At 36.5% G+C, this 14,701-nt stretch overlaps 1 protein-coding gene across 8 annotated transcripts in view; it reads left to right on the plus strand.

The window, feature by feature from the left end:
- Positions 1-14,701, plus strand: part of ULK4 (unc-51 like kinase 4) — a 633,437-nt gene that overhangs the window by 170,248 nt on the left and 448,488 nt on the right. For all 8 annotated transcript variants that reach the window (XM_079114122.1, XM_079114115.1, XM_079114118.1 and 5 more), the window contains 3 exons: positions 7,944-8,077; positions 9,709-9,830; positions 9,998-10,054. In XM_079114122.1, the coding sequence (XP_078970248.1) occupies positions 7,944-8,077; positions 9,709-9,830; positions 9,998-10,054 (313 nt within the window). The remainder of the gene's footprint in view (positions 1-7,943; positions 8,078-9,708; positions 9,831-9,997; positions 10,055-14,701) is intronic.

The raw sequence follows: 14,701 nt of genomic DNA on the forward strand, positions 1-14,701 counted from the left end.
CTCTTAATCTGTATCATCACCTTTAAGAAATTGTTTGAAAGTATTGGCTGTGAATGGTACAGTTTCTTGTTCTTAACACTGAGAGAACTTTCAAAGGGGAATATATAAAAAGTGGGAAATAAAGTGTTTGACTTCAACCTGCCAACTTGAACTGGAATTTACCTCCATAGTTTTAGGCCTGTTAGTAGCAACTTAACATACATTCCTGACTGTCTTCTAATCCTTAGCTCTTTGCTGGGTCTCCAGTTTTTTTGCTTTATCCCAGATTCATATTCTCTCTCTCTCTTTTTTCTCTTTTAATTACTAACCAAACCTGAGAATCATTGGAATAGAAGAGATCATGGAGATATAAACTGAAGGCATAAAGAATATTTTCAGTGAGACAGTTACAGAAAACTTCTCATAGACGTTCACATACAGGAGGCTTACAGCACCCCAAATAGACTTAGTCAAATAAGAAATTTGTTGAGATACACCATGATCAAAATGCCTAATAGAGAAAATAGGGAAAGAATACTAAAAGCTGCAAGAATCCAACATCAGGTCACATTTGGAGGCAAATCAATAAGGCTCACTGCTCATTTCTTATCTCACACCTTAAAATTAAGGAGGACCTGGAATGAGATATTCCAAGCCCTAAAAGAAAACAAGTGCTAGCCTAGGATACTTTACCCAGCAAAACCCAGTTTCAAATTTGAGGGGGAAGTAAAAATATTCCACATCAAGAATAAACTAAAAGAACTTATGAGCATTTAGTCAGCACTACAAGAAATACTCAAAGGTAAACCACACAGAGGAACTAAAAAATCAATTCCCAAAGCTCCCAAACAAAGGAAATTCAATAGAATAATTCACTAAATGAGAATCAAGATGGAATAAACTAGAACACACACACACACACACACGTTAAAAAACACTGGAGAATTAATATTATCAAAATGGCCATACTTCCAAAGGTGCTGTATAGATTTAATGCAATTCCAATTAAAATCCCTATGACATTTCTTGTGGAAACAGAAAAAGCTATCATGAAATTCATCTGGAAGAGCAAAAAACCCAGAATAGCCAAAGCAATCCTGGGCAGGAAGAGTGATGCAGGAGGTATCACTATACCAGACCTTAAACTCTACTACAGACAAATAGTAACAAAAATGGCATGGTACTGACACCAAAATAGACAGGTAGATCAATGGTACAGGATAGAAGACTTGGAGACAAACCCACATAAGTACAGTAACCTCATACTAGACAAAGGTGCCAAAAACTTACAATGGAGAAAAGATAGCCTGTTCAACAAATGTGCTGGGAAAACTGGAAATCCATATGCAGTAAAAAGAAATTAAACCCCTGTCTCTCACCCTGTACAAAACTCAACTCAAAATGGATCAAGGATATAGGAATTAGACCTGAGACCCTTCACCAAATAGAAGAAAAAGTAGGCCCGAATCTCTATCACGGCTTAGGACAAGACTTCCTTAACAAGACCCCCATAGACTGTGGAACCAACCTAGATGCCCTTCAATTGATGAGTGGATAAAGAAACTGTGGTATATATATACAATGGAATATTACTCAGCCATAAAGAATGATAAAATTATGGCATTTGCAGGCAAATGGATGAAATTGGAGAATATCATGCTAAGTGAGATAAGCCAATCTCAAAAAGCCAAAGGACGAATGATATCGCTAATAAGTGGAGGATGACACATAATGGGGGGGAGGGAAGGGTTAGTGTTAGGGTTAGAGTTAGGATTAGGGAGGGGGGCAAGTATGGAGGAAGGAAGGACTGTATAGAGGGTAAAGAGGGGTGGGAGGGGTGGGGGGAAGGGAAAAAATAACAGAATGAATCAAACAACATTACTCTATGTAAATTTATGATTACACAAATGGTATGCCTTTACGCCATGTACAAACAGAGAAACAACATGTATCCCATTTGTTTACAATAAAAAAATAAAAATTAAAAAAAAAAGACCCCCATAATGCAAGAAATAAAAGCAAGAATCCATAAACAGGACATATTCAAACTAAAAAGTTTTTTCTCAGCACAGGAAAAAATAATGTGAAAAGAGAGCCTACAGAGTGGGAGAAAATCTTTTCCACACACACTTCAGTCAGAGCACTCATCTCCAAAGTTTATAAAGAACTTAAAAAACTTTATACCCAAAATACAAAGAACCCAATCAACAAGTGGGCTAAGGAAATGGGCAGATACTTCACAGAAGAAGATATACAGGTGATCAACAAATATATGAAAAAAAGTGCTCATCTTTCCTAGCAATTAGAGAAATGCAAATTAAAACCACCCTAAGATTTCATCTAACTCCAATTAGAATGGCTATTACCAATAATAAGTGTTGGCGTGGTTGTGAGGAAAAAGGCACACTCATACATTGCTGGTGGAGTTGCAAATTGGTACAGCCACTCTGGAAAGCAGTATGGAGATTCCTCAGAAACCTCGGAATGGACCCACCATTTAACCCAGCTATCCCACGCCTCAGTTTATACCCAAAGGACTTAAAATCAGCATAGTACAGTGATGCAGCCACATCGATAGCAGCTGAATTTATAATAGCTAGATTGTGGAACCAACCTAGATGCCCTTCAGTTGATGAATGGATAAAGAAACTGTGGTGTATAAATATATATATATTTATACACAATGGAATATTACTCAGCCATAAAGAAGAATAAAAGTATGGCATTTGCTGGTAAATGGATGAAGTTGGAAAACATCATGCTAAGTGAAATAGGCCAAAACCAAAAATCCAAAGGCTGAATGTTTTCTCTGACAAGTGCATGACAATATATAATGAGGGGGGTGATGGGGGGGGAGAAAGGAATAAAGGCACTTTGGATGGTGTAGAGGAAAAAGGGGTGGGAGGGGGTGGGGATGGAAAAACAGTAGAATGAAACAGACAATATTACCCTATATATATATATGTATGATTACATGAATGGTGTGAATCTACATTGTGTACAACCATAGAAATGAAAAGTTGTACCTCATTTGTGTACAATGAATGAAAATGTGTAAAAATAAAAAATATTTTAATTAAAAACACTGGAGAATCTAGAGATTGAAGGAACTTAACATTGTGAAGACCATTTATGACAAACCCAAAGCTAACATCACAGTAAATGGATTAAAACTAAAAGCATTTCCTCTAAATTCAGAGACAAGACAAGGCTGTCTACTCTGATGACTTCTATTAATACAGTCCTTCAAATAGCCAGAGTGATCAGGCTCAATAGCTTTCCTATCTGTGACAAAATGCCTGAGATAATCAACTTGTATGGAGGACAGTTTGTTTTGACTCACAATTCTAAGGTTTCACTCCATAGTTGGCCCATTGCTTTTGGATCTGTGTCTAGGCACTGCATCATGGTGGAAGTGTGTGGTTGAGCAAAGCTGCTCACCTCATGTCAACTAGGAAGCAGAGAGACAGGAAGGAGCTGAAGTTCCAGTATCTCTTTCAAGAACATGTCTTCAGTGACCCAACTTCTTTCCACCCAGTCTCACCCACAGAAGACTCTACCACCTTCTGATAGTGCATGGACTCAGGACCAAGCCTCAACACTTGGGCCTTTGCGGGAATGTTCAAGGTTCAGACTATAAAACTCCCCTTGAGATTTGTACCTGCTTGTTTCCAACAGTGAATTACTAGAATGTTAGTACCTCAGAGTCTCCATGGGAGTCTTTTATCAAACTTTCTGTGTTGTGGGCATATATGATAGATAAGAAAAGATGTCATTTTAATGTATAGTTCTCTTATGAGAAAAGAATATCTTTTTGCTTGAGTAATTTATACTATCTTCTGGGTGTACTGCCTTTTTAAATTCTGTGTTCATTTTATTTTTCTTGTCTTTAGTCTTTTTCTAATTGAGATGCATGTGTGTACATATACATTAACCTTTTGTGCATGAAATGGGAAAAATTCCCCCAGTTTATTTGCCTTTTGATTTTTCTCCTGGAATTTTTTTCTAAGAATGTTTTTTTAAACCTTTTATATAATCCAGTAGTAGAAATTGTAAGCAAACATACATCAAATAGTAGAATTAAGAAAAAGGCCTAAGGAATAATAGAGACCAAGGAATTACTATAGAGAGACAGATAAAACCACAAGGCCATTTCAACAGCTGTATTTACCTATTCATTTAATATTTATTGAGTACTTAATTCATGCCAGAAACTGTGCCCAGAAGTGGAAAGATGTGATGATCAGAATCAGATATAGTCCTTTAAAGTTTACAAGGATGGTGAATATCATGAAGTAATAAAAAGTGTATATCAGAAAATCATAGTTGGGTGAAACTTTAATGTATTCTCTTCATGATACAATATTATGTAGGGATTTTATTTAAGGAAATGAGTGGAAATTATAGTGAATCATGGCATAGGGATATGAATTCATTAGCAAGAAGGGGAGAGAAGAGCCATCCAAGCTAGGGTAATAACCTGCTTCTGAGGGAGGTACTGAATTGAAGAAACTGAAAGGAGGACATTGTGACTAGAGGAGATAGATAGACCAGACTTTGTAGGCCTTGTAGGCAATGATAAGGAGTTTTGAGAACTGCCATGTTAAGAACAATGAGATGCCACTGAAGGGATTTTAATACGGGAGTGACTGGATGGATGAGATTAGTTTAGATGTAGTGTGTGCAGGGGCTAGATTGACAGAAACAAGCCGATACCCTACCTAGAGGGCTGTTGTGGTAGTCCAGGACAAGGGAATATGGTAGTTTGCACTTGGCTCAGAGTGGGGAACTATAAGGTTTGAAGAATCTTTCAGGATTGTCTTGATACAGGAAGTGAGAGAAAGTGGGGTGTTAAGAATGACCCTCCTGGGTTTCTGGTTTCCTTTATAGGCCAGAGAACAAGCAATAGAGTAGGATATCATACCTGTAAGACAACCAGGTTTGGTGAGATGATGTTTATTTTGGTTGCATAGTGTTTGAAGTGCATTTGAGGCAAATGAAAGCAGGTGTCATGTCAGTAGTTGAATATATTGGCTTAGGTTTTAGTTCCAGATATATAATTGGAAGACATCTGTTTATATGGTAGATAATTAAAGTGGATGGACTGGGTCAAAAGAGTAGAAAGAGGGAAGTAGTGGCCTAGAAGTAATTTTTGATAAACTCGAACATTTAGGAGCACACATTAGCAAAAGAACAGCCAGGGAAACTGGAAAAGAAAACTAGGGAAGTATGATGTCATGGTGGATAGAGAAACAGGAAGTGTGAGAACAGTGTTGAATACTGTTGACTTGTCAAGGTAGGTAAAGGCAGACTAACTGCCCACTGGATCTGAGGTGACCGTAGAGAGTGATGGGAGTGAAGGCCAGATGGAGCAGGACTGAGGAACACATTTTTAGAACGGTGGAGGTAGTACATATAGACTTTCCTTTTAAGAGACCCGACAGAAAATGAGATAGAAGGGGAGTTGCTAGAAGACCATGAAAGGGTCAATGTAGATGGAAGAAGGGATAGATTCATCGTTGTGCAAGGAAGGGTTTCTGGGTGTTTTCTTTGTATGTTCATACTATGGGAGTCACATCAGTCTCATGAGAATATAGACGTTTGGTGGTTTGAAAAAGAAAAAGAAAATGAAAATACTTCGGGAATAAGGTGAACAAGGTAACCATTTGAATCATTCTGGGTACCATTCTGGGTCATTCAACAGTGGAATTATGAATTTATAGTTGAGTACATTTACTCCATTAGTTTACTTTAGCCTCCTTATACAGAAAACAGATGATCAGATGTCTCCAGAGTTTATTTGGCTTTGAGGGTGCAAGGAAAAGAGAGAAGCAAGAGTAGAGTCAAATAATAGATGGTGGGAGATAATTGGCTATGATTTAGTGGTAGTGTTCTCTAAGGATTCACGTGTTGAGTAATTTCTATTGTGAAGTATTAAGAGGGTGAAAACTTAATCTGATCACAGTGTTTAGAGGTCGGTCCTTGGGTAAGTGATTAGAATTAGATTAACTTATTAGGGTGGAGCCCCCATAGTTGATTCCTGCTGTCTTGATAAGAAGAAGGAGAAACCAGAGAGACACACACGAGAGCTTTCTATCTCTTGATGTGTGATGCTCCGTGGTACCTCATGACTCTGCTGGCAGGAAGATCATCCACAGATTTGAGCCTTTAAAACTCCAGAATTGTGAGCTTTATATAACCTTTTCTTCATAAGAAGCCTGTCTCAGATATTGCATTATATTTATGAAAAAGTAATCTGCAGTCCAATCATGAAGAAAGTGAAGAAAAGCAAGGGCTACTGGATTGAGAGGAAATGTCACAGATTAAATTAATAAAAGTTCCCAGGAAGTTAAAAAATGATCACACAGTGGAAGTACTTGAAGGAGCAAGTAGAAACAAGAGCAGGTATAATCAGAAGGGGTTTTGGAAAAACTTATCTCGAAAAGTGATGTAGTTAAATGTCTTCCTTAATTTTGGAAAATCTGTCCTGCACATGGCAAAGCTTAGCAGGGAGAAGTCAAGCAGCCCGTCTTGGGAAGCAATACAGGAAGAGGTAGGGCTTTCATTGCCCTAGTCTTTTCTGGTCCTGCTCCTTTATTGGGCTGAAGGAACAGGTGCCAGCTAATAAAGATGTTTTTAGAGTCACTGTCATTCTCTTAGAAGCTATGAGCCATGATGGTTCCTCAGGACTGGGAGCTTCAATCCAGCTCCAATCAGTACATGACAACTTACATGACTGATGTTTTCATAGTCCATTTATTATGAAAGAGAGGGGGTCTTGCTCTTGTATGGTTTACTGATTATCAGAAAGTTTTATGTTCTTACTTTCAAGTAGTATTGATACCTTCCTACTGATGCATCAGTATTCCCTCTGCATTTAGCCAGTGTCATGTATTTGTTGGAGTGTAGCAAGAGCTATAATCAGTGACTAGAACAGAGGATGCTAACTGATACAGGATCCAGACTAACTTCCTGTGTGCTCACTTACAATGTTCTAAATAGTAAAAATGAAAGGCAAATGCATGGATAAATCTGTAAAAAGAGTCACATGAATGCTGCATCAAGATTTCAGTATACCTTGTGTGTCTTTATTATGTACAGAACCACCTCTTTCCACTTTATCATAGGAATTGTTTGGATGTTGAGAACCAAAAGTTCAGTGGGATGAGTAAGAACAACTGAAATGGAGAGATGAATGACTGGGAAACTTTTGCACAGGGTCTTTTGCATGGTGAAATCAGTGAACTCATCTTTTAGAGAATTGAAGGCAATGGGTATTTGTGAAAATGACTGCGTTCAGCAAATGGGGAAAAAATGTGGGTAGGGTCCAAACCTGCAGTAGCATCTGAAATATTTAAGATGGTCCATTATGTTCCCTAGTTCTGGGTTGGAAATACTTGATTCAGATATTGATATGGTTTGGTGTGGTTAAAAGATATATTAAAACTAGTAGAGAGACAGGTAAAAGTCAGATGCTATCTCTATAACTCCCAGTGTTAAGTGAGACTTTTTCTTTGCATTTAGGCATACAGTTAACTGAAATGTGAATTACCTGGGGTTCCAAACAAATTTAATGATGATGACCACAAAAAGTACAAGTCACTTGTTGTTATGCTTTGAATCTTTGGAACACTAAGAGCTCTTTTATGTGCAGACAACTTTGTTTGCCTTTCCTTTATCATCTGGAGAATAATGTTTTTTTCCCCCCATTGGCCAAAGGCAAATGAAATCAGGGCACTGTTTTGTAATACACTGGTAGATTCGAAGTTGCCTTATTTTCTGTCTGCATAAATATTTTGAGCTTTCTGAGGCAGAAATGGACTCTGCTTGAAAAGTTGGTGACTCCAAATGTCCACATGATTGGGACCAGGTCCTCTGGAAACACTTGCCTTGGCTGCATTTTTGAACAGATGCTGTTAACTGTCTTATCATGAGAGGTGATCTGTGCACTTTCTGGTTTGTAGGCTGGTGATGTACATCGAGCGGGACAGCAGAAAGACCACTCCGGGCAAGGAGCAGCAAGGCAGTGGTGAATACCTGCTGAGATGCCTGGATCTTCTCATCCGTCACATTGTGCAGGAACTGCCGCGAATCCTCTGTAAATCAGTCTTTTCCTTAGGCCCTCTGGCTGCTCGCCTTTCTGTGACTTAGCTTTTAGGCACCATCTTTCTTTTTCTTACTTGTATGTTCTGGCAGGAGAGTACAATGAGACTCTTCTTAAATGTAGTTTCAAGGTTTATCTGTCTTTATAATTATTTTGCATCAGTGATTTATTTGAGATATGAGCAAGCTAAATGTTATATTGAGGTGCTATCAGAGGTCATCGGGCAATGTCAGAAATAAACACAAGGGAAGCATGTTAATTTTTTAAAATTGGACCTATATGATTATTTTTGGTAACTTCTTGAAAGTTTGCCATGCTTCAATCTGAAGAAAATACTTTTAAGATTAGAGCCATAATTGGGCATAGTGGCACATGACTGTAATCTCAGGAGACTGAGGCAAGAGGATTGTGAGTTCAAAACCAGCCTCAGCAGCTAAGTGAGACCCTAAGCAACTTAGCACAGACCTGTCTGTAAATAAAATATAAAAAAGGGCTGGGGATGTGGCTTAGTGGTAAAGTGCTCCTGGGTTCAATACCTGGTACCAAAAAAAAAAAAAAAAAAAAAATTAGAGCCAGAAATTAAAATTGTTTAAAAAAGTTGAATATACATAGAATTTAATTTAAAAAAAACTGTGTCAAAATTTAATATTAAAGAACTTTGATAGTATTGATTTAAAGTTCAATGTTTGAAGATTTCTTTGGTTTGAAAAACTATTCTTAAGAGAAAAATAGCTAATTGCTTTGCAAAGGATGTTTATTACAATTAAATCATTTATTATTTGAAGAAATTAAAATAAGGAAAGTATACATGTAGCTTAAATTCCTTTCCATGCTTTTCCAGCAGATGTTGCTATAAACCAGAACTGTTTAAAATATTGTTTGATTCAAACTGTTCCGATGAATTATACTTAAGAATTAGAAGTATAATGAAAATATCTTCAGGACCAACCTATAATAACTTTTTGCCTCTTACTAATACATTAGGAGAGGGTTTTTTTTTTTTTTTTTCTCTTTTGCCTGCTAGCAATTGAAATAGAACACTTCAAAATTTATTTATTTTTTTAACCTCCAACCTGAAGGCTATTTTTTGGTTAATTAGTAGCTGAGTTCCTTATTACCAGACTCATTTTGTTTTAGGATATGAAGATTCTAATGTCCACAAAGCAAATTTTATTTATTACTGGATTTATCATCCAGTGGAGGGTTTTGGGAAACTGACCTCTTTTTACCTCTGTACTACTTTAGTTTTTAAAAGCCATGATCCATTATCGGTTCACTTAAAATTTTAAAGTAATTTTTCCTGTTTATAAAAGTAATGCTATCATAGTTGAAGTTTGGAAAATACAAAGAGATTTTCTAAAACCACTGTACCATAATTATTTATAAATTTTATTTTTAATTCTAGATGAGAGGTTGAGTTAATTGATAGCTCTTACACAGAATATTACATTCTGTCACCAGAGGTCACACGGTGTGTTATAATTTCAGAACTTGTGAACACAAAGGACACAGCTTGTACCACTTAGACCCATTATTTGGAGATTAAATAGTAATCAAGCAATGACCAGTGGCACCTACACATGTGTGGTTTTTAACCTCTGCACCTGCTCTGGGATGCTTCACAGGTGACATTCTAAACGCCTTGGCTAATGTCTCTGGTCGGAAACACCCATCCACAGTTCAAGCAAAACAACTGAAGCTGTGTCTCCCCCTGATGCCTGTAGTACTTCACCTCGTCACTTCTCAGGTACTGTCGTTTTAGGGAAAAAAATAAGGTAAATTGACTCACTTCTTTGTAAACTGAAGCTGAGAAACATCAATTCAGACAAACCATTTTTATTTGTGTTTTTTTCTTGAACAAAATCTGTTCATGGTTTTCAGAATTTAATCTGTGGAAACTCTCATCACACACAGGTATTTCGACCTCAAGTTGTAACAGAAGAGTTTCTTTTCAGTTATGGAACTATTCTTGTGAGTAGCACTTAAGTTTTTCATGTTTTTACTCAAAATGTCTTATTCTTTTGTTTGTAGAATTTGATGTCAATATGGGGTAATTTAAAAATTCTTGTGGCATTTATTTGTCTCTAGGGAAGTGACCTTTTTATATTTTTATCTGTTGACTGTAATAAAATTTGACATTTGGAGAAAAATACATTCTCTCCTGATAATGTATTCTGTTCAGAGATCACCCCAAATAGGGTAAGTTAGTCCACAGAAATAGTTTCATTGATTTTGGTATTAAACATCGTGAACAAATTTAAAATAAAATGGTAAACATGGAATGCTAAGAATATATTCTCATCATTATTCACTTAGGCTTACTTTGTCCAAGTGTGTCACATCTTTTTGTGTTGGTGGTTCTCTTAAGTTAAACTCAGCTTAGTTTTTTCTTTAATTTTGATGACATAGGTAGAAATGAAAACCAAATCATTATACTCTCTTTTTGGTTAGGATATAGTTTGTGAGTTATCTTTTCCTTGTCTATTGTAGTTACAGTATGTATTATGGAATAAAATGAGAAAGCTGTACACAAAGGAAAAGCCAAGGCACTTGTCATAGCATCTCCAGATAGCATCTCCAGTCTTACTTTGATATCTATAATAAACTGAACAGAGATTTTCAAAATGCCACAGAAGGATCTAGTTAAAATGAAGTAGGCATCTTAGCTTTATTGTTATTTTGGGAGAAAGAAATTATTGCCATCCCACAAGCGAGAATATGGTTTTCTAGAGGGTTCATCATATGGTGAAGTATGATGTTTTTAAGTACAAGTGAATGGCGATCACAGACTATTAGGAAACAGTGGTTTCTGGCAATGAAGTAGGATTCTTTTGCATTCAGTTTCAAATCTTTATCGTTGTAGTCCCTTATATTCTATAAAGCATGTGATTTCAGTAGTTCATTGATGAATTTGCAAATTATTAATTAGTGTTGTTATCTATACACCACTATCTTTAACTTACTTTATATTGGTTTTTCTAAAGTAGAATATGGGCATCATATTAGCATGATATATTTATAATCCCATTGCACTGGCACATCAGGGTCTGTAAAGCGTAATTTTGTTCTTTGTAGCTTATTTTGGAGTATTTTGGCATCACGTTTGTTCAGGTATAATTATCCTGTGTTCTTTCTTTTTTTGTGGGTACTTCTTTTTTTCTGCCCACAGTAAATATTCTTTATGTTAATTCTCAAGGAACTAACAAGTGTCTCCAACATGAAAGTCTTTATGGATGTTCAGGTATTAAATCTGCTCCTTGCAATATTGTATTCAGAGAAGAGGGAGCTGGTCATCTTGAGGAAGGGAGGTGAGGGAGTACTCTGTGAGTATTCTGTAGGGTCTTAATACTCAGTTTTACAGAATGGCAAATAACTTTCCTTGTTCAAAGATCCCATCATGATTTTGAAAAATAATCCTTAGCTCTTCCCCCGACCCCTTGTAATCTTGCCCACGTAGAGGGAGTTTAGGGAAATAAAATGGAGATGGGTCTTTTGGCTCTCTTCAGGTCAATTTCCTGTTTTGAATCATGACTAGTCCCAGAATTTTTTCATTGTTTTTCTTATTGTATCTAGCTAGCTTTGCCTGTGTATTCACCTTTCTTATATTCAATGTTGATGGCACTGATGAAATACTACTACAGAATGAATTATTGATGGAAATTCAGGACCTGGATTTATTTTTCCTTACACTTCTTGTGAACCTATTATGAACTCGTGAGAGTTGGATGTTGCTTCTGTGAGTTAATTCGTAATCTTTCCGGAAGTCATCAAAAATGTTGCTCAAGTTACCATGCCCTACCCATGTCATAAAACATGGGCAACTCATCAAATACCCTACTAGAAATAAAACCTGGAGTTTTCTGTCTTGGAAGAATTCTTATTAACTTTGGTTAAGCAAAAGATTCATAAACATATCTTAAAATTGGGAAGCGGGGTTGGGAGGGCTGTACAACCCTCAGCCCAATGGCTTGAAGCTTTCCAGAGCACAGTGTTTCTTTGGGGCTGATGACATGAGGAGATAGTCTATTCATGTTTGTATCCTTAGCATTGTATTTTGAAGACCTTTTGAGGCCATCTGGAGACAAAAAAATATTTTTAGTATTTTTCAAAATAAAAGTGGTAGTAACCATATTGTAGCAGGTATATTATCATTTTATATTTTAAAAATGTGCCTGAAATTTGAGGTCTTCAGTCCTAGTCTACCTTAAGAGCTCTGTGCAGTAGCAATAAGATGTTGTCAAGAACTTCTTGGGCTTCCATGGAAGCAGCTCTGTGGAAGTTGCTGGCCTCCATTGGAGTGGTGTGGAGTGAGCCATCAGTGTTGGTATGATCTCTGCTCATCCAAGGGTCCTTAAGGAGCAGGCTGGAGAGGGCATTGGAATTGTGCTTCCCATTGGGTTCAGTTTGTGTAATGGCACCAGGCTTGGTTTGCCTGTTTGGCCTGAAGGCATTTGTTTTTCTTTTTTTTGGCAGAAAAATTCTATACTGTTATGTGGAGATATGAGTATAGAAATAGCTTTTTGTACACTTCTTTCCTCCTCAAGTGAGACAAGATTTTGATCTTCTTATATTTTAGAGACACTACTGTTTGGAAATGGTTTGGGAAGGTATTCTTAAACCAACATCAAACTTTCAAAGACTCCAAGCTAAAAAGAACTACTTAGCTGATAATTGCTGTTTTCACTTCTTATTGGCAGAAGCAAACAGTCACTATACTCAGCTTCCTCTCCTAGTTTTAGCAGTCAGATCTTTGGGGAGCCTATGGAGGGAGTGTGTATACCATGCTTCTTTTGGGCCTCCATTGAATTGTGCTAGGAAACGGGAGATAATGGCAGTCAGAAACTATGTTAGGGAACTCACCATGTGTATTAAACCCTAATGTTCATTGCATTTCTTGTGTCCTTTTGAAAACACACTTGATTAATGAGCTAAAGAAGAGGATTTTTATTGTGTTTTCTTCACGTCTGGTCTTATTAGTTTATAAAAGTACAATGAGTGTGTGGTAATTATATATTTTTACCAAAAAACAAGGACAGTTTGCGACCTCTGCAGATTTTTATTATCTGTGAAAGCTGGTTTGTTGATAGCTTTTGGCTTTTGCTGTAAATAAAGCAGAGATTGTGCACTGTTTATTTTTAAAGAGGTGATAATACTGCTTGCCACTATTTTCACCCTAAATTCATGACTGTTTATCTTCATGGAGCCCTCCTCTGGTTTGCACATCTAATTGGTTTTCTTAGTGTCTGTACTTTCACACTCTCCTCAATAAATGTTCATATCTTCTCTCCCTGAATATCCAATGCCTCCTTACCCATTCTCTTACCTCATCACTTTGTATTACACTAAGAATGAAAAAATATATTTAAAAACATTAAAATTGGTAAATCAATGAAAGAGCCAGTAGCAATACTTTTAATTAAATAGGGGAAGTATAAAGTTATAAGAAACCCATAATATCACCATCTTGATAACCCTCATTGACATCAATAAAGAGTAATATGTGTGCTTAGAAAATCCCAAGAGTACAGAAAGGCAGACAAGGAAAAGTGGCAGTACACCTCCTATCAGGCTCTGAAGGAAACTGACACCTGTCCTTTCTGTGGTCTCCTCCTGGAATATTAATGTTCATGTCACCAGCATTTGTGTATTATCTACACATTCTCTCAAAGTAATTACACAGGGAGGATCATGACATTGACACTTCTCTGTGCCTCCCACTGATGGTAAGCCACAGACCACTTGGTAGGTTTATTAAAGCAGAAGGTACCTCCAGCTTTCTTCTTTAGCATCAAATTCATATTTATTCAACAAAAGTAATGTCCCATTTTGGAATTTTATGAAACTCTTTCAACCAGATGGTGATGAAAAGCTTACATACATTATCCCCTTTTACATTTTATCTTTTTAGTCTTTTTTTTTTTCTGTTTATTCATAGACAAAAAGAATGCAGAGTATCTGGAATTTTCAGTTTTTAAAGAGTTTCTTTTCCTAGATTGATTTTGTTTATAACCAAGAAAGTAAATATGTCTCTAAGATTTTTTTTTCTCATTTTAAGTGTAATTTATGCTTGCTTATTCAAAATATAAAGTGCAGACTTGTTAGAGAAAATGGGGAAGATTATAGTGAAATTTAAAAAGAATAAAATCACTCACAACTCCACACCCAGAAATAACCACTGTTAACATGTTGTTTCCTTAATATTTTATTCATATTTATGCATGTTTTATAGAAGCAATTATATCTATGTGACATATATGTGATTGAGACTATGCTGTGTATATATGTATATAGGTTTATATTCTACCTTTTGAATTTAACATAAGTATTTTTCAACATTTGTCCATATTTTTAAGAATTATTTTTTATGAGCATTTTAATGGTGACATACTGTCCCATTTGTACGAAATGGATACAGTTTGATAAAGTGCCCAAACCAATAATACACTTTTTAGGGATATGTGTATATGCAGCAAAATGTTTAAAAACACCGATGAAATCATTAGTTTGGGAGAGTGGTTATCTGGGGGAGAGCTGGGCAGGTGGGATGGAGGAGCTCATGCAAGGAATTGGGTGTTGTTCTTAACATCCCAGATTCTGAGAATAAGTGTGGCAGGTCTC

This window comes from Sciurus vulgaris (genome assembly GCF_902686455.1).
Source record: "Sciurus vulgaris genome assembly, chromosome: 16".
NCBI classification, from domain to species: Eukaryota; Metazoa; Chordata; class Mammalia; order Rodentia; family Sciuridae; genus Sciurus; species Sciurus vulgaris.